At 43.9% G+C, this 21076-nt stretch overlaps 1 protein-coding gene across 1 annotated transcript in view; it reads left to right on the plus strand.

Moving 5' to 3' along the window:
- The window catches only part of MFN1 (mitofusin 1), a 65967-nt gene that overhangs the window by 39585 nt on the left and 5306 nt on the right, over positions 1-21076 (plus strand). Inside the window, exons 10-17 of the mRNA XM_068281059.1 lie at positions 3519-3640; positions 4371-4497; positions 5654-5758; positions 7421-7523; positions 10554-10780; positions 14356-14508; positions 15801-15997; positions 16377-16511. Coding sequence (XP_068137160.1) covers positions 3519-3640; positions 4371-4497; positions 5654-5758; positions 7421-7523; positions 10554-10780; positions 14356-14508; positions 15801-15997; positions 16377-16511 — 1169 coding nt within the window. The remainder of the gene's footprint in view (positions 1-3518; positions 3641-4370; positions 4498-5653; positions 5759-7420; positions 7524-10553; positions 10781-14355; positions 14509-15800; positions 15998-16376; positions 16512-21076) is intronic.

Below are 21076 nucleotides of genomic sequence, written 5' to 3' on the forward strand. Positions count from 1 at the left end.
TTATCAAAGGAATCCAAGGCCAGGTTCTATGGACATTAGTTGTCCGCAGCAGCTGCAGCAGTGGACTGGTCTGCCATAGTGTGAGTGTGGTGGATGGTGTGTCTGGCGGTTTGCAATCGGGGATGGTTCCTTTGTTCCTGGTGGCTGGATGATTATGGCTCTTGCTACCCCACACTAGCGTGTCTACAGTGCTCTTGTCTTTAGTAAGGTGGGTTCGATGAGGTATGTTTTAGGATGTTTTTGCTATGTCTTGCATGTATTTATGGCCTTTAATAAAATTTGTAAGGTATTACTCGAGAGTGCCATCTCATTTTTTTTTATTTTTTATTTTTCCCAACAGCATGCAAAAAGTTGCATAGGGCTTGCTGCTCCCTTCTGTTCAAGAAGGTTTAGTAATTCTTATAAGGTAGTGCATACTTCTACTTATTTTTCACAGAAAGCATAAAACTGACTGGCTAATTATAAAAAGAGGATATTTATTGCTGCACTTTGTTCTTTGTAAGACAGAAGCAGAGTGACTCATATTGCTGTCCAGAAATCTCCCTGCTCAGCCAGTAACCGTACCAGAATTTTCCATTTACCTCGGGCTTCCTCCAGCCCCTGCCAGCCAACCTGTGCCCTCGCCGCAGCTCCGTTGGCTCCCGGTCCCCTCTGGTGTGAGGTCGGCATCTTCCTGCATCCTCCTGCGTTCCACTTTGCGGCTCACTGAGCCGCACTGACATAATCCGGGCTATTCTGCACAGGCGCAGAACTACTGCGCCTCCGCAGTACAGTCCGGATGACGTCAGCGTGATTCTGAGAGCCGCTGGCGCAGTCGGCATCTTGAGCCATGGGTAACCCTGGACCACCAGCGTGGAGCGATGCTGCGGCGTGGGCACAGGACGGCTAAAAGGGGCTGGAGGAAACTCCAGGTAAGTGGATTTTTTTTTATTTATAAAGTACAAGGATGTATCCTTTAAGCACCAGAGACTGCTGGTGACAAAGAACGGCGCCTCCCAACTAATGGCTGCACATCCCCGCCGGTCACCCTACTCTTCCATCACCGCAGGTCCCTCTCTCTGCCGTCGCTATGACTGCAGAGCTGTGTGAGACAGCCAGGAGCCGCTTTCATTGGCTCCTGGCCCTGTCCATCAATGTAGGCCAATGGGATTGGCTCACAGTGATGACAGGGTCAGGAGCCAATGACCTTTGCTCCTGACCAGCTCCCACAGCTCTGCATGATTTGTGGCGGGAGAGAGCGTTGCGGTCGGAGGGTGCGTGGGGTGGGATGATTGAAATCTACGCCCTGGAAGAGAAGAGATAAGAGGATCAAAACAGGGCGTAGATTTCAATCCTCAAGGTCTGGAAGTGGTTAAAGTGGACCTGAACTCTTGCACAGGACTGAAGAAATACATAGAGGAATGTACCCTGTCTGTATTTAGAGAGTTTTTAACTTGTTTAAATGGATGTTTCCTTTTTATACAATACCAGTTGCTTGTCAGTCCTGCTGATCTCTGTTGCTGTAATAGTGGCTGAATCACACACCTGAAACAAGCATGCAGCTAATCCAGACTGACTTCAGTCAGAGCACATGATCTGCATGCTTGTTGAGGGGCTGTGGCTTAAAGTATTAGATACACAGGATCAGCATGAGAGTCGGGCAACTGGTATTATTTTAAAAAGGGAAAAATCCATATCCTTCTCAGTTTAGGTCCCCTTTAATTCCCTCTCATTTGTGTCTAATCACAAGTTGAAATCTGATATTTCCCCTGTCACATGACTGCCTACTATGGCATCCATGAATCAGGAAGTAGAAACCGTGCAGATTTAGTTTGTAACAAAGAAATGTTTTTTGTTTAACCACTTGAGCTCCACAGTATTAAACTTCCCAAACGACCAGGCCTTTTTTTTGGAAAATTGGCCACTGCAGCTTTAAGGCCAAGCTGCAGGGCCGCACAACACAGTACACAAGTGATTTCCCCAACCCCTCCCCCCCCCCCCCCCCCTTTTTCTCCCCACCAACAGAGCTGTCTGTTGGTGGGGTCTGTTACCACCACCCAGTGTTTTTTATTTTCTTATATAACTATAACTATTTATTTGTGTGTTTTTTTTTGTTTGTTTTTTAAACCATCCCTCCCCCCAGCCGGCCGATCACGGCAATCGCTCTCTTGTGTCACACGGCTGTCCCCAGTGCAGCGCTGCTTCTGATCGCAGCGCTGTACTAACAGTAAAGACGGTGGTTTCGCCGTCTAAAAGTCTCCCGAGCAGCCATCTGCCAATCGGAGACTGAAGGCGGGGCGGAGCTCAGCCGCCTTGAGCAGGAGATGCGCGCACAGCCTGTGCGCAATCTGCTGCAAACTGCTACCCCAGGACTTTACGCCCATCGACCGCCACGCCCATCGGCGTGACGCTGTCGGCAAGCAGTTAAAGGTTATTATGCTTTTGTGTGTCTTTTAGAGCAGAGAGGATGTTCTGCATGGCACCTTAAACTTGTACAATTCGCTTCGCAAGATATCTGTCAATTGCCATGTCCTGCTCTATGGAGAGGAAAAGCGAGAGATATATGATTTGGTGGAATCTGCTGGTGTCTGCTAGAGATAGTGATGTGAATTGTTCTGGCTTGCATGCAAATATATTGCAAACACTATCATCTTTGAGCTGGGCCAACCAAATGCACATCCTGACAGTTTGGACTGGCCCAATCCCAAACTGCATACAATCAGTAAATACTCATGCAAGCAGGAGTTGGCATCTCATTAACTAATTCAAATACTTGTAGCGGTATGTAAAGGACCAATATAGCAAAAAAAAAAAAGTAAAAAGTTAAAATCTTAACAGGATCGACAGGTTTTAGACTAGCCCATCTCCTCATGGGGGATTGTGAGGGTTTTTCTTTGTTTTCAAAAGCACTCCCTGAACAGCAGTTGCTAAGTCTAACTGCCAAAATAGTGACATGCCAGCCTCCCTACTCACTTGTACACTACTTTGGCAGTTAGACTTAGCAACTGTCATTCAGGAAATGCTTTCTTTTGAAAACAAAGAAAATCCTGAGACTCCCCCATGAGGAGATGGACTAGTCTAAAACCTGTCGGTTCTGTCAGATTTCAACTGCTTACTTTTTTCACTGTAGTGGTCCTTTAATACGATCAGTTGGGGTTTTCCAGCATATGCGGTAGCTAATGAGCAGTCTGCAGACACTTGTACATGCTTGGTAAGGGAGCCCAAAATAATAATTTATATGGATGGTTGCAAGTGTGTACCAGGCTTTAGTTTAATGCTGTATTCATAGTAGGGTTTTCTCTTCACTCCCACGACTAGCGCACATTACTGTGCTGTGCATTATTAGGGGGACCCGGTCCTGCTGCTGCATTACGTCACTCTCCATGTTTTCGTTTGGTCATGTCATTGTGTTTTATTTGCATTCCTTGTGAGCAGCAGCAAGGCCTTTCCTCAGGTGCTGGTTGGTGCCATCTGCCTCGTATTATTCCTGACTGCTTTGGAGGGAATCACAGTAATGTGTTGTGACTTGGGCCCCACAGGAATGTATCTCGCAGTCAGCAGTGAAAACAAAGTTTGAACAACACACTATCAGAGCTAAACAAATAACAGATACTGTGAAAGCCATTATGGATTCCATAAACGTGGAGGCTGCCGATAAGAGGTAGGAAGCACATTGTTTTTTGTTTAATTTACCATGGTTATAGTTCCATCAAGTATAGAATATGTGAAATAAATGAAGGATAAATAAATTAACGAATAAAAGGCTTTTTACCTTCTACATGTATTGATTGTTGACTTAGAACAGGGGTGTCAAACTCTTATACACGGTGGGCCAGAATTGAAAACTGGGACCAACCTCTGTGTCTAGTGACCACCTTCCTCCTTTCTAATGTTCCCTGGTGTCTAATGCCCTCCCCTCCCTCCCTCTATACAGTTCCCTGCTGTCTAATGCCCTCCCCTGCCTCCTCTTTACAGTTTCCTGGTGTCTAGTCTCTCTCATATACTGTTCTGTTGTCTAGTGGCTCTCCCTCACCTATACATTTTCCTGGTGTCTAATGCCCTTCGCTCCCTCCTCTATACAGTTCCCTGGTGTCTAGCGCCCCCCTCCTCTATACAGTTTTCTGTATACAGTTCTGTTGTCTAGTGGTCCTCCCTCACCTATACAGCTCCATAGTATCCAGTGACCCCTCTTCCTTAACCATGTGGCTTCATAGTTTTAGTGCCTAGGCCCATAGGCTTTGCACTCAGGTGCTCACGGGCCGAGTATAATGCAAAGAGGAGAAACCGCTTGCGTGCCAAATTTGATTGCACTGTGGGCCAGAGGGTTTGACAATGATCTTGTGTGCTGTTTAAATCAGTATTTTTGACATGCAAGGTGTGGCCTTTTTCAGAGTGCATGCAATTGAGGACCGGGAATACCAGGTGGACAGGCTGGAGTTTTTACGGAGCCAGATGCAGATCCTCACTGAAGATGTCAGGAAACGGATAATGTACATCACAGAGGTGGTAAACTCGCAGGTGGGGAGGATATTCCATATTAAAAAATATAGATTAGGTGCAGCTTTTACACTACTTTTCTCCTTTAAGGCTTCTTGCACACAGGGACGTTACAGGCGCACGTTAGTGCAGCCTGTAACGCTCCCCCAACGCACAGCAATGTAACACAAGTAGGCTGTTCACACTGCCCACGTTGCGTTACATTGTAACGCAGCAAAGTGCTGCATGCTGTGCGTTCTACGCGGCTAAGCCGCGTTAGACTATTTGCACATGCTCAGTCATGTTGGGGAGGAGGGGAGAGCGGCCGGGCACATGGCTAATTAATATTCACTGCACTCAGTGACGTGCAGTGTTTACTTCCTGGAGCGGCCGCTCTGTGCAGCGATTGGCCGGGCGGGACCACGTGATGCCGCATGCGTCCAAGAGTACGCATCACGGCATCACGGACGCCAGAGTGAGCTCTACAACGCAGCTCACTCCGACGTCCACACCAGAGAGCACCAGGCGTTGCGTTTGGGGCACGTTATGTGCCCTATAACGTCCTCTAAACGCAACGTCCTGGTGTGTAACTAGCCTAATAGTCAGTGTCTTGCACTGCTATATTCACAGTTGTTAATTGGGAACTGAGGACTATCAAACCTTTTTCTCTTAAAATTGTGCCACTTTGCCAGGATTTGATTGGTTAGTTTTCAAGGTGCATACATTTGCGTACAAAAAATTGCATTCTCCTGAATGAATGAAACTTTTTTTCCCATAATAAGAAGCTTCACCCAGGAAGGGAAAGTTTGTCATCACTAGAGTCATAGATTCAATACCCAACCTAAATGCTATCTGTGTGTGGAGTTTGTATGTTTTCCCCAAACATTCCCATTCCTCCCCAATTCCCAGCAACATATTGACTAATTGGCTCCCATGCAGATTGACATTGGACCATAATTATGGTGGGGATTAGATTGTGAGCTCTTAACTGTAAAATGCTGTGGAAGCTGCCACTGCTATATAAATACGTAATACCAACTGTTGCCACCTGGCTGGGGCTAATTAGGTAAACTTTGTCAATGCCTGCTGTGTAAAGAGGCAGTCTGATGATTCTTCTATATGTATTTGCATGTGGCATATCCACTTCTATGTATGTGTCTGTATAATGCTGCCTCATACATTCATTTTATTTTGTCAGGTTTCCAATGCAATGATGGATGAAATCTGCCATCTTTCCCTTCTGGTGGACAAGTTTGAAGGAGACTTCCACCCCTCACCACAATTCCTGAAGCATTACAAAAATGTAAGTGCTATAATCTAAGATTTTAATGTAGTCTTTAATCATCCACCCCTGCAATTGATAAAATGATGGTGTTTTGGTTAAAATGGTCCCAGCTAACAACTGTTCTTAAATTTACAGTTTGATTTTTGCATAGATGTGATTGCTTTGAATCAATAGTTTTGTTATATAATCACAATCTTACTGTCTGTGGCCAGGATTGGAAAAGCAAGGGACTTAGTAGCCCACTTTTCTGAAGATCCAAGTGGCATTGAAGTTGCATTGTTTACAATACAAGTTCAGATACCTGCTGGGACACTGGGGCAAGAGTTTATTAACAGTGAAAATAATGTAATAATGCTTATTTTTTTACAATAATAATGTATGATTTAGTCAGTGTTTGCTAATTGTAAAATCTTTCCTCTCCCTGATTTACATATTGACATTTATCACATGGTGACATTTTTACTGCTGGCAGGTTATGCCAGTGGAAGGAGATGCTGCTTGCTTTTTTGGCAGTTGGAAACGGCTGTTATTTCCCACAATGCAACAAGGCTCCCACGGTGTGATGTCAGTACCTCAGTGCTGTGAAGTGCTGACATCACATGGAGAGGTTTCACCACAAAATCAGCCGTACAGAGCCCCCTGATGATCCGTTTGAGAAAAGGAATAGATTTCTCATGGGAAAGGGGGTATCAGCTACTGATTGGGATGAAGTTCAATTCTTGGTTACGGTTTCTCTTTAACATTTACAACAAAAAAAGCATACTTGCTCCCGTGAAACCCCCCCCCCTTTTTTTTTTGTACACTCAGGCCTCTTGTGTCTTCAGCCAATGGTTTTTGTTTTGTGTGACATCCACTGCCTTCCTTCCCCAACCACTTCACTTGGTCAACAGCTGTGCCCACCCACACTGACACTTTTGCTGCCCCACCCCCTCTGCATGGATCTGAGGCTTGGGTTTGAAATATCTCTAGAAGTTGGGCAGCCTCATCTTCTATACATGCAGACACAACCTCCCCATGTGTAACCACTCAGATCCTGCGGCCTGCTTAGTCTGACAATTGCCTTTGGGATATTGGCCACCCCAACGCGCCTCTGTGGCAACCACCTCTGAGGGTCCTAGGCAGGTAAGCAGGTCACAGAGCTTCCATGGGACTGTGGCTCATGTCTCTCACAGATGCTACTACTGGCTCCTGATCTCTCTCAAATCCCCCAGCAGGAGTACTACACAATCCTTGTAGGGCTACTTGCCTTACTGTATAAAAAAGAGGAACAGAAGCAATATTTTCTCAAACAAGTAATTGAAAATTACTTATAAGCTTAATCAATGAAATATGAAGGCTGCCTTTGCCAACCAGTAATGAATAACTACCGTATACTGTATAATATAAGTATAACCTGGCTTTTTCATCTGTTGTGTAATATTGATTAACATACCTTTTCCAGGTTATAGTTAAAAAAAAAAAATTCAGAAAGAGGGCAAGATGGCTAGCAGGAATATCTGCAAACGGACACTTTTATCTAGACTTTCTTTGAGAGAACCCATGATTTTCTCTGATGGTGTGAATCCCTAGCAAATATCTGATCTATGTGCAGCTTATATGCATAGTTTTACCTGTTTACTCCCAGCCAATGGCTTATATGTTTATAATTTGTAATGATGAAATCCTCCCTTGTTACTGTAGGAGCTGAACGCTCACCTGGAGAAAGGGATGGGTAGAAAGCTGGCTGACCGCTGTTCCACTGCTGTAAATACCTCCATACAGAAGGCGCAAGAAGACATCATAGGTAATACTTACCCAGAAATGTGACCCGACAAGTATAAAGGGTAGATGGTCCACAGTGAGGCCTGGAACCCTACTACAAAACGCTATCGTTAATCGCGATCGCTAGCGTTTTGTATGAGCAGTTTGTAAGCGATTTAATGAGCGTTTTAGGGCTGAAGCCTCGACTGCACGCCTGCTGGCAAGGTTGTCGGTGGATTTTCGGAGGCTGCCAGCGCTGGATCCCTGAGACTGAAGAGGACAGGGGAAGCCACATTACAATCCAGACGCTTCCCCCTCCCAAGGTAAGTACCCCATAGGGCCATTTTTTTCCTTACAGATTTACTTTATAACTGCAGAAGTAATGCAGTTGGGCTTACAGTCAGTGGTGGAAATTCATAGCTGGCTGCAGACATAGATTGAAAATGGTTAAAAATTGCCTTTCCATTTCAAACAGATTACCCACGTCCTGTTGAGGTCTCTACCTCCTTGCGCTAGTACAAGGAAATTACCCACCCATCAGTGGGGATAGGGCGGCTTCAGCTCGCGGGTCCGGCTGGCACTCTATAGCTCTGCCCTGCAATGCACACGTGCCAAGGTAATATATAATTACGCTGTGCTGGTGCAGTTGTTGGATTAGGAGTCTGTACACGCATCCAATGTGTGATAAGATCTGACTGTATGGCCAGTGGCAGCCATATTGCTCTTTGTTGGACGTAGTCAGACATCAGAGCCTGGAAAAAACCGCAAGTGGAAAGGGCTAATATAGTAGCATTTGTAGCCCTAATGCATGTTCATAGCAAATGTTTAGCGAGAATTGAATTTTGCTTTAATGCTGAGCTGGCAGGGATGCAAGGGACGCTATTTCAGAATCAGATTTTATTTCGCCAAGTACAACAGGGGTTGTACCCGGAATTGGTTTTGGCACTACAGGGTCGGTCATGATACAGTAACATACAGCAGTACGGTATTTTCCATCATGCTACCAGCACAAATATGGAGGCTGCTGATACTGAGCTTTCCTTCAGCAATTGACAACTATTGTCTTCCCTTAAAGGTTTTCTGCAAACCTCATGACCTATTCTAGATGCTAGAAGGTTTTTTTTTTTTTTTTTTACAATGTACCTCATAAGTAAAAGGCCCATTTATAAAATGTCACTCAAATAGTGAGAAACATTTTACAATGCTTATTCCATTGTTTTAAATTGTGTATTTTTAATGTGGCAAAATGGGTCAAACTGGTCAATAACACCAGTGTCTTATTTATTTTTGCTGCGCGAAAGTGTAGGGTTGACTTGCTATCCTGAACAGAGGGGATGTCAATGTAAGGAAATATTACTCAGTGAAGGTGTAGTGTAGCTGTGACACTACTAAGGAAAAAAAAGTGTGGATTCATGTTACTATGTAAATGTGCCCAAAATAAGTCATAACATTGAACGTTGGACATACGCTGAAAGAATCATTATACACTGGATAGTTTTCTAAGATTAGAGAGCATTTATGACCTAAAAAGTGAACAGCTGGGTGATGTAGATTCCTGCCATGATTATAACTTTTATATAATGGAGGTGTTATCATCCTTTACAGTAGGATAGTTAAACTCAACGAACTACCGTATTTTGCGGACTATAAGACTCTCCTGACCATAGGACGCACCTAGGTTTAGAGGACACAAGCAGGGGAAAAAAATTTATACTAAACCTGGTTCATCCATGGTGAAGGGAAATCTTGTGGATTTTGCCCCCTTTGTACCCCATGCCCCCTTGTGTCTTCTTGTGTCCTCCTCTTTGCCCCTTTGTGTCCTCCTCTGCATGGGCACAATACAGGGAGTCCCTGACACTGTGGCGGGTTGGAGGTTTGTATTGGCAGGCGTTCACAAGTCAGGAACTCCCTGCATTTGGACTATACAATTTAGTGACTTTTTCCCCCACTTTTGGGGGAGAAAAATTGAGTCTTTTATAGTCCAAAAAATACAGTATATTTTAACTCCCACGAACTCCACTGTTGAAAGATATTTGCCTCTAATGGTTAAACCTTAAACAGTTTGAGAGGTTTCTGTAAGGGAATGCATAGTTACGTCACATTTTTTTTTGTTGTGCTTCCATTGTTAATCTATGGACAGCAGTTGTACTCCTGGGTTTTCTCTGATTGAACCAGTTAGTTTTTCAGAATTTAAAGGGCCATATAGAGGTTTTAAAGTGGACCTGAACTCAGAACTTCCTCTCTGCTCTAAAAGATACCTAACAGCATAATAACCTTTAAAGGGATACTGTAGGGGGTCGGGAGAAAATGAGTTGAACTTACCCGTGGCTTCTAATGGTCCCCCGCAAACATCCTGTGCCCATGCAGCCACTCACCGATGCTCCGGCCTTTAAAGTCTGAAATTCCAGCTGTGCCTGCATTGCCATGTCCTCGCTCCCGCTAATGTCACCAGGAGCGCATGGCGCAGGCACAGACCCTACTGGGCCTGCGCAGTACGCTCCTGGTGACATCAGCGGGAGCTGGTACACGGAAACGCAGGCGCAGTGGTTTTCAGACTTTAAAGTTTGAAATTCCAGAAGTGAACTGGAGGCGGGGCCGGAGCATCGGTGACTGGCTGCATGGGCACAGGATGTCTGCGGGGGACCATTAGAAGCCACGGGTACGTTCAACTTATTTTTCCCCGAAACCCCCCCCCCCCCCCCCCCCCTACAGTATCCCTTTAAAGACAAACATTTTTGTTACAACTGATACAAAACCCTGCAATAAATGTGCAGTGTATCTACATTCGTGCTTTCATGGAAGCAGGCCTATTGTTAACATCTTGTGCTTTCAAATTAGCCTCTCTGCCGTGGCAGTCGGATGACACAGCTGAGGGATCAAAATTACAACTTGTGATTAGTCACAGATGAGGTGGAATTAAACAGGCTAAACTCTCTTAATACATACAGAGTGCATTTATATGTTTTCCTTCTGTCCTGTGCAAGAGTTCAGGTCCACTTTGACTGCAGCCCAGCACTGTAAGTTGTGTGTTGTACTGAGACTTCATAGATAAAACTTTGTTTTCCCTTTGCAGACAGCTTAAAACCTTTGCTGCCACCTGCTGCTCAGCAGGAATATTGCTCATCCCCGTCATGCAAGAAATTTGACCTGAGCTACAATCTGAATTGTGAGAAGCTGTGCTCTGATTTCCAGGAAGATATTGAGTTTCGTTTTTCATTTGGTTGGACGTCACTTGTTAATCGGTACTTGGGAGCCAGGAATGCTCGCCTCCTCCTAGGCTTTGCAGAACCAGTTTTTCAGGTCTGTATGTTGGCACACAATGAATCAGTAGTGGTACAGGATTCACTGGAGAGCAATGCAGCCGTTATTTACTGCATTGAAATATAAATGTTGATATAACTTGTGGAAACATGGATAATGGAAGCCATATGCAATAAAAATAATAGAATGAAGAATTCATTCATAAATAAGTAGTTGGAGATATGATATAATTTAGTAATACACATTTCAGTTGTGTTTTAATATGGACATACCTGTGATTGCTTTGTAGACTGTGCTAGTACTATGCAGATGTTCAGGTTTAAAAACCTATGTACTATAGCTAACAGTGATTGCTGCAGAGATGGGCATTATACTTCAGCTTGTAAGGTACACATTCGAGCATTCATAAGGATAGGAAGGGTCCCTCCTTTCTATGGAATGAATACGGCACGGCTGTTAGCAGTGCAGTAACACTGGAGAAACTGTGAGTGCATAAGGATGCATACAGTGTTGCTTCAGTCTGTGTGCAAGTTGTGAGTTGGTGATACAGTGGGAAGGTTGTGACTTTCTGCTTTGTACAGTTTTCAGGAACTTTATTAGAATGTTTTATAACAGGAGCAGACTGATGTCAGAACAGAATTCATAACCTACATCATTATGTAAGCTAGTATTTTGTAACTGACCTATGTGATGCACATCTTAATACATGAAATTGGTGCACCTGTAAACAGATGTTTGGCAGGAATGTTTATGGTGTGGCTGTATATTGCAATCTGCATATAGCTTGTAATTGGTCCAGTCCAGATTGGTCACTGCTTCGTTTTTTTTTTTTTTTTGCCCCAAGATACATACTGCAATATGGTCTTCTGGAGCATAGCCTGCCCCCCTTACAGCCGAGTGTTGTGGCACTCTGAATCTCTGATGCAGATAGTGCCATGGCACTCATCTGTGAGGGGGCAAGGCTACGGGCAGGAGGGGGGGGGGACTTGAAAGATAAAGACCCAGCAAGTTGTAATGACATTTTACACAAATGGCATCCATGTTATGCCTTACTAAGTCTAGAAGTCAGAAAAATTGGCATCTCCTTGATCACCTCTAGTGTACATGTGATGACGTCAGTATGTGTGTGCTTGTGATGTCAGTGTGTGTGAGAATAGCCAGTGGGGGGCAGAAGCCCTGCAAAGTATTTCCAAGAGCTGGAAGCAGCTCAGCTTGGACAGTAAAATGAGTGAGTACCCCTGAACTGAGAGGTTTGATTTAGGTGCTGTTTTGTAACCTATGTCAGCACCATGCTCAGTTCAGTGCTCCCTGCGCCCCCGCTCTAGTCAGCGAAAACTTCGGCTGACTACTAGAATGTCGAATATGGGCAGAGAGGGAATGGCAGTTATCCTCCCTAGGAATGCCCCTGATCATGCCCACTTGTAACCCCATAATTTTTAGAACTGTTAAAAAAAACAAAACGCACAACTCACCTGGTTCCCTTTGGCTGTCTTTTCTGCCCTGTCAGTTCTCTTGTTCCACTGCCGTGTCCTCTTGCTTCTGCTGGCATCTTCACCGTTATGGCGCTGACCTGGAAGTAGTTCTGGTTACTTCCGGGTCATAGCGGTGAAGATGCCTGCAGATATGAGAGGACACTGCGGCAGAACAGTAGAGCAGACAGGAAAAGACAGTGATAGTAACCAGAAGTAGGCGAGTTGTGCTGTCTGGTTTGATTTGTTTGTTTGTTTATTTTTAACAGGCCTAAAAATTTCAGTACAGGAGTACTTTAAAAGTAAACTGATTTAAAACTGCTTTTGGGAATGTCCCTAGGTCCAGCAGTAGTATACACTGATTAGCCAAAACTCTTATTAGATAGTGTTCAATATAATGTGATGACTTTTCTATGATTGAATACGGTATATTGTAGACAAAACTGCCTCACATTGTGTGATTTGTTGTTCAGTTACTTGAACCACATGCAGATTACTAGTCCTAGAACTGTAGCGGATTGTTGGGTGCTCTTGACAATGGAAATGTATCTGATCCTTTTATAAAATTGCTAATGTATGTTCCTTATTTATTGATATTTGGCTCTAACAACATACAGTACTAATTTTCTGAAGCTCAAGAGATCAGTTTGTTTATTGGAAGCCAGAACGGGTTTAAAGAATCTGGAGCAATTTGCGGTCTGCTTTAGACGACCCTGAGCTCGGTAAACACCAAATATTTACCGGGATTGAAACTTCTAGACAAAATAATAATGCCTGTTAAGGAGATAGTACTTTATCCTCTAGAAGGTATTTGTGATAGATGTACAGTATGTATAAAGGTTAATTTTTACTTATGTTGGTAATAAACAGTTTTTGTTGATTTAAGCTCGAAAACTACTTGGCTAACGTGTAGGTCTCCCTTGAGCCACAAGGACTTTCTGACACATAGATGCATGGTCTCCCCAGACTACTGATGTTGTGCTGTGTTATTTGGCACAAAGACATTAGGAGCAGATACTTAAAGTGGACCTGAACTCTTGCACAGGACTGAAGGAAAACAGAGAAATGTGCCCTGTATGTATTTAGAGAGTTTAGCCTGTCTAATTCTCACTCATCTGTGTCTAATCACAAGTAATTTGATCTCTCCCCTGTGTCAGCTGACTGCCACAGCAGATAAGGCAAATAAGCTCATTTGAAAGCACATGATGTTAATATGTCTGCTTCCATTAAAGCAGGAAGTAGTAACACTGCAGAGTTGTTGTAGGATTTGTATCAGCAGGGTTTTTTCTGCAGTCAATCAGGAAGTGAACTCTTTAACCTGGAACTGAATCTCTTTAATGTTTTTTTTTTTTTTAAAGCGCTCACAAAATTGCTTTTTCTAAGCACTTTTTCAAGAGCTTAGCGATTTTCCCATACCTTGCATTGAAGCACAAACACTCAGGAAATGGTTCAGGAGCCGCATTTGCGATTGGAAAGAAAGCTCATCGCTCATGTGAAAACACTCACATGCAAAATCATTGCTCAATTGGTTTTTACAGTGGTTTTTTTAAATTGCCAGCGCTTTCAAAATGCTCAAAGCGTTCATAGTGTGAACAAGCCGTAAAGGATATTCTGCTGATGCATATCTTTTTAGAGCAGAGAGGAAGTTTTGAGTTCAGGTCCGCTTTATTGTTTCCAGATTTAGCAAATCAGTTTTTTTTGTTTTCCCTCCTATGAAAGAACACGCGGAAATCAGCGCATGGAGATTTCGGCGCAGGCGGCGCCACCATAGGCCGTAATAGGAATTACGGCTTTGCAAGCGCACAGAGAGTAACTTCGGCGCCGTCAGAAGATGGAGCTGAAGTTAATTTTAAAACATAATTCGGCTTCCAGCAATAGCTGGAAGCCGAATTATTTCATTCCCCACTATCCATGGCGGCCTGGAGGGGGAATAGTAATTAATACGGCCGGGACTTGTGCGCTAGCAGGATCAGCCATATACCGGCTGAATCCTGCGCCAAAGTCTCCTGCGCCGTTCTCTCTCATACGCTCCTATGGATGGCTTTTCTTGCTAATCATATTTGTACAGTTGGTGGTCAGATGGCCTCATTGTATGCCATTGAAAATCACACCGATATTAAACATTTATCTCAACTTTCTTTTAAGATACCGCGACCTGTGGCTACACCAACTGGAAGCGGTAACCCAGCTCAGACTCCAGATTGTCAGTCGCAGGAGGAGATGATGGCCACTGTCATGTCTGGACTGGCATCTCTGACATCAAGAGGCTCTATGGGTGTGATTATTGTGGGAGGAGTGGTAAGTACTATTATCTGAGGGCTTCAGTAAAATTGGTGGAAGTGGGTTTTTTAGGGCGAAGCTGCTAACCTGTTCAGTTTGCAGGGAATTTTATGTATAGTGGCTGATTGAATTGTAAATTGGATGATGGGTAAAATTCTGCCGGTTTGTGTTAGAAGTGGATGATTGAGACAAATATAAAAAAAATACATGTAATTTTAAAAAGGAATATTGTGACAATACTCTTATTAGGACCCTTTTACACATAATACCTTGTTATGCGTTACTATGCGTTTTTCCATAGCAATGCATTATGAAGATTTCAGTTAAAATGCATATAGTGGGAACTGTGCCGTAGGGAAACATGAACATTACTTTGAAAATCCGTTTTCTCCTAGTTACAACTGAGAGCAACTGATTAAGTGTAAAAGGGCCTTTATCCTGTGAAAGAGGATATTTATTTAAAGTGAACCTCCAGACTAAAAATCGACTCAGCAGCACGGAAAAGGCCTGGTGTTTCTTTAACAGTTTCACAGCATCAGAACTTTGTTTCTCTTATACAAGCCTCATTTTTAGCTGCACAGAAGAAAACTGCCCGGGCTTTTTTCCCCTGATGCTGTGCAAAGCATGATGGGATTTCTTATTTTGTTGTTCTCGTTCTGCTGTTTTGGTGCACTTTTTTTTTTTTTTTTTTTTTACATTTTGAATTTGGCATTTGAAGCCTAGCGTGTGCAGCTGGGAGGGGTGATCAGCACACAGGACAGTTGGAACTGTGTCTCCTGCTCCTTGTCACCTCCTTTCAACCAAAAAGATGGCTGCCCCCATGACAAAGATGGCAGCCCCCATGAATCACAAACATTTGCCTGCTCTTTTAAAACGGGGTGGGTAAGAGATTATATTACCTATCTATTCTAATTAACATAACTAATGTAACTTAATGACAGTATGTTTGTTTAGGTTGAAGTTCTCCTTTAATTTAGGGGTGGGGGTGTCATGGCTACAGACTGGTTAGAGATTTGATCCAATAGTATGTCTTGAGGCGCCAGGTGCTATCTGGACATACTGCTGTTGTGTGCTCCTTCCTGTAATTGCCTGATGAAGCGGGTTTGACCTGCGAAACGCGTTGCGACCTTATTTGGAGTATACCAATAAATGTCCCTTTTGTGAATACACAGTTGTTGTGTCTGCTTGTGGGAGGTGAGTCCACCACTGCCTCCTAAGCAATAATTTTAAAACTTTTAAATATTGTTTTTATCCTTTTGGCGCCTCTGTTCTCTACCATAATACCAATAGTATGTCTTGTACTTCTGCAGATCTGGAGAGCCGTGGGCTGGAAGCTGATTGCATGTTCATTACTGGGATACGGCAGCTTATACGCATATGAGAGACTAACGTGGACCACAAGAGCAAAGGAGAGAGCATTCAAGAAACAGTTTGTGAACTTTGCTGCAGACAAACTGCAGATGGTTGTTAGCATCACCAGTGCCAACTGCAGCCACCAAGTGCAGAAGTAAGTTAAGTCACACTGACACATTTGAATTGCAGGATCTGCTCTGTAACACAGTTTGTACAGCCAGACAGAATACAGGAAGTCTTCCTTTGTGGAATAAAAAGTATGCATTGTTTTTCCTTTCTTGTATTTGTCTTTAATTTCCCGTTATCTGCTGCATAATTTACCAATGGTTCTGTTTTCAAATTGAATTGGTAATTAGTTGCATACTCTTGTATCGAAAAGGCATACCTATTCACAATGTAGCTACCTGCTAATTCCAAGCCTGCCACATTAGGTGAGGCAAGTTTACATTTAACTTGATAATCACAGCTTCTTAGATTAAAAAAATGCTCTATGGAAAATGTTGATAATCTATGTCTGACTTGATATCTTCTAGGGAACTAGATAGTATTTTTACGCGGTTGTGTCAGCAAGTTGACATCACTCAGAGAGACTTGTTGGAATGCATCAGCAAGCGATCAGAAGAAATACAACAGCTCGAAAAGGTTCAAAACCAAGCCAAACGATTTAGGTATGAACCATATGGGTTATATGTAAATGATTTCATCTGAATGGTAAAATTGATTGCATCAATGCTGAAATCCCAGATCCTGGCCCAAATTGAATTGCTGGGCTACCCGCCCATACACAGCAGTCCTGCCTCCCATTCCAGAAGTCTTCTTGTTGAAGTCCTTTGGGGGGGGGGGGGGCTTTTCAGCCTCTGCCACTTTTATGCACAAAGTGATTTGCATCATCTTCTAATAATGCATGGCTCATTTATCTGAATTAGAGGTAGGGCTCTGACGGGGCGTAACTAGACATCACTGGGCCCCCCTGCAAAACTTTGGATGGGGCCCCCCACCCCCCTTGCTTTCTGCACAGGAAAACTGAGGACCAATGTGTTTTCCCCATGCAGATAAAAACACCTAGACTTAAAGGAAACGTCAGGCAATCTATGCTACCCCCAGATCTACTTACACGGGGCTTCCTGCAGCCCCTTGCATCTGACAAGTCCCTCATTGCAGCTCTGCTCCCAGTACATACATACACAGCTGTATTTTACTACATGAGAGCACATGCTATATGGAGGAACAACGACATGCTGAACATAAGATATAGTAATCATTCACTGTAACTTTGGCAAAACATTCAGAATGTCACTGATTGATACTGTAATGCTGGGTACACACGGGGGACCGTTGTAGCTGTCGCTAGCACACGGGACGCATGCGCGACAGCTCGGCGACCGCTCTGCCTGTGCGACAGCAGTCTACTCATCTCTGCCTAAAGGCAGAGACGCGGCGGAAGCTGTCGTAGAAGGTTTGGCCCCACGCCGGAAACTCCGTCTGCAGTGAGTGGGTAGCTGTACACGGCGGACTAGCGACAGTTGCGGCAACAAAAGTTGCCGTGCAATTGAACTTTCCAATCGCACGGCAACTGCTGTCTCCGGCGACATTGCGAGGTGCGCGCCTCATACACACAGGGCAACTGTCGCCGCAACGTGCGCGTGTCACGTGTTTGCGGCGACAGTTGTAGCCCGTGTGTATGGGCCATTAGGGATCTTGGACTTTATTGAGACAACAAGCTCTCAATGAAGCAGCAACAGTAAAACCTCAATCTCCACTCCATTGTGTTGTAAAAGTAATTAGAGGCCATAAGGTCATTAGCCGGTGTGAGATAAGAATCTAGGATGACTACAACTTTTTTTCAAAATGTGACTCCTTTGTTTGTTAGGTTGTACATAGTCATCAGAACTTAGCTGCAGTGTGAGACAGATGTTTTTTACGAATCCTAGGGAGCAGGGACAGTGTACAAATTCCAAAGTGTGTATGAGTCCTTATCTGTGTGGTGGACACATGAAGTCAATATAACAATGGTGCGAGAGCAGAATACGTTTTTTCACTCCATGCCCTTAGCTGTCAGTCTCTCAAACTTTCCCCCCCCCCACGGGCCCCCTGTGGCTTCTGGGCCCCCCTGCGGAGGCATACCTTGCAGGATCTATTGTTATGCCCCTGGGCTCTGATCAGACAACGGTCCTAATAGCTACATGCTGAGGAACTACATGATCACTACTCTCCAGGAAGATTCAGTAAGTATGCAATGAGTATCACTGCTGTCTCTGGGCTCTATGGAGGTAAGAGGGTGTTGACCTTGCCATAAAGTGTGGGTATTTAACAGCTACATTGAACAACATTTTAATTTCCCACTAATTAGCCTGCAACCATTTTCCCTTAGTAGTTCAGAAATGTTTTGGTTACACATTGGATTAAATACTGGCCACGTGTAACAATCTGGTGGGCAGTGTCTAAACAAAATCTTACAGAGATGTACTTTGAGGGCATGCCGAGAGAACTGTGTTGCTGCGCGGAGAGCCGGCGGGACAACAGAGGCACGACTAGCAGCATATACATGACAGGCGGGGATGCAGCGCGAACAATGGGATCAGCATCGCCGGGGTTGAATAAGTCTGTCCGGCGCATTGCTTGCGAGTTGGGTGTCAGGTCGTCTGGTGCTATACACAGCTCTGACGCCTGAGGCAATTGTTATCGGCCACCTCAGCTGACTTAAGTCAGCCATGTGTACGAGGCTTAAGGCCCCGTTCGCAGAATAATACGCAGATGGCCGTGCGATCAGAACAAAATGCGTACAATCACACACAATCTGCGTTTGTATGCGCTGCGTGGCTGATCCCATTCACTTGTAGTGAACAGGTCAGCCGCGTGTTTTGCAAAAAAGTGTGTGCCACATGCGTTCGTGCACTGATCTGGTCTGCGATGCATGGAATGTGAACATCAGACAGTGCAGTCTATGCACTTCTGATGTTCATGCGTGTCTGCCTCCTGCACACATTGCCGAAATACGGACGGCAACGAAGGCAATGTGAACGAGGCCGAACATAGACTGTCAGGTTGGGAGTGTGATTGCTGCTGCTGCCATTCACTCATTATGTAGTGGTGTGGAAATTAGGCAGCAATTGTTCTGCTCTTTTCAGCTTATTTATAATACAAACGGATAATCCATCCAGCCATGAGTGATTCACATGTGGTTTGCTACGTTGGGCATAATTCACAAATTTTTTCCTCTTGTTTTCACCTTATCTATGTTACATTTTTTAAGCTCCCAAAGACCAAAAATATAATAAAATTAAGGCAAGAAAAGAAATATTGAAATGGTAATTGGGAACAACGCACTTTGAGTGATTTATTTTGCTTGTAAAATGTGCTGAAAGGGTTTTTTATCAATTAGGTGATAAATAAGTAATTTATGAGAAGTTTTGTGAATCGAGCCCATTATGTATGAAGCACAGAGGGAATCATTGACAAGCTAGAAACTCCATACTGCAGCAGCTGAAGGATAGGCAGGCATGTGGCCATATTTTAAGGAATCTAGAGCTGATTGTAAATACACACAGTAGCACGTCCTTCAGCTACCAAAAATATACTAGGCTTCTCTCACTCTACTGCATGCAGTATCACACACAATGTGTACCTTACACTGACTGCCACACATCCAGTGCATGCCAGTGGCTCATGCAATGCATGTCAGATGCAATGGTAACTGTGCTATTGAAGCTCAGTGAGGGAAGGATGTTGATGGGCATAAATTCACAGCATGACCTAATGTAGTGTAGGGGGTGTGACAAACTTTTATTCGTCCTAATAAAGTAGTTAGAGCCTTATAAAATATTCCCTGTAGCCACTATTAAAGTGACAGCAGATAGGTAAAGGCTTGGTTTATAAAAAGATCAGGGAAGCCAGGGGTTAACACAGTTCCTCTCACTGGTAAAATGTAGCAACATCATGCTAATGACCCTTGGGCAAGTCAGATACTCCTGTAATCACTAGGTGCATCAAATGGCTTCCTTTCCCAAAGAAAGAATCTTGAGATATTGCTTGGGTCCAGGACACCCACCAGGCACAGAGAGAGAAATCTCAAGCATACACTACTCTCCTCCAGACTTGGTCTCCACAGTCCCGTATTTGAAAAGAGCCAAAGCCAAACGCAGGGGGTCTCTCAGGGTTCCCTCAGCTAGAAGATCAAAGGAGAATCCTCTCCCAGCTGGCTGGGCACAGAGAGCAGATGACCCTACTGTAACCGTTAATATTCCATAAACTACTATATTGGTAATATTTCTGGGGTTACAAAAATACCAGGTCCTTCAAATTCAGAGTTTATTGGACTTCCGTGACGCTGGGGCTGAGAGGTTTCCTCACCAATCGGACTCCCAGAACTGAAGTAAGACTGTTTTAAAGTAAACCTTTAATACCCCAGGGGTCTGACCCCTCAAGTTTGATATCATTGTTATCGGTAAATTCTGATCAGCCTAAAAATGGTTTAACATAACTGGTATGGTTTTGAAGATTAGCACACCTATCATGATTCAGATATAGTCTTGTGTCTGTGAGAAGGGGCTGGCACATCTCATGTTCCAAAGAGGTGTGTGATTCCCGCCCCTAACTCCTCCTTGCTGAAGTGAGGGGTATAACTTAACTGGGCCCACATTGTCCACGGTCCTTCACCTTTAATCTGATGTCGAATTAACATCAAATCGACCAGCCCGCAGGGACACGGGCCAAAACCTCCATCTTGGATTATTTTTCACAAAGGCCTCAGGCCGCATGGCAATCGGCCATTCTGGACTTTGTCGCATGAACTACCAATAACGGTATTTGAACTGTACATTAAAGACATTCTGTTTCTTTTCATCTCTATTCTCTTTCTATCAAACCAATCTGTTCTGCCGGACAGGTATATCTATCTGTGGGCTAAATTAGGCTGTGTATGTAGTTTTAGAATAAAAACTAACAAGTTTATCGTTTAGTCTTGTGCCTGTTCTGGTCATCTGATTGCTGCTTCAACGAATCTGCCCTCTGAAAAGTCAGTCATACTACCACATTGTTTTATGATTTTCTTATAAATTGTTGATTTGCTAACTAGGCTGTAAATAACCGTTTCTTCCTTCTAGGATTAGCTAGTACCTGATTTCCTGTGCGAAATCGATAACCTTAGTTTCTTGATTGGACATACAATTCGAGATTGCATCATATATGGACCCAGTAACCTTTCTTTAAACATCACATTGCTCATAGTCTTTAA

This window comes from Hyperolius riggenbachi, chromosome 4, assembly GCF_040937935.1.
Source record: "Hyperolius riggenbachi isolate aHypRig1 chromosome 4, aHypRig1.pri, whole genome shotgun sequence".
NCBI lineage: Eukaryota > Metazoa > Chordata > Amphibia > Anura > Hyperoliidae > Hyperolius > Hyperolius riggenbachi.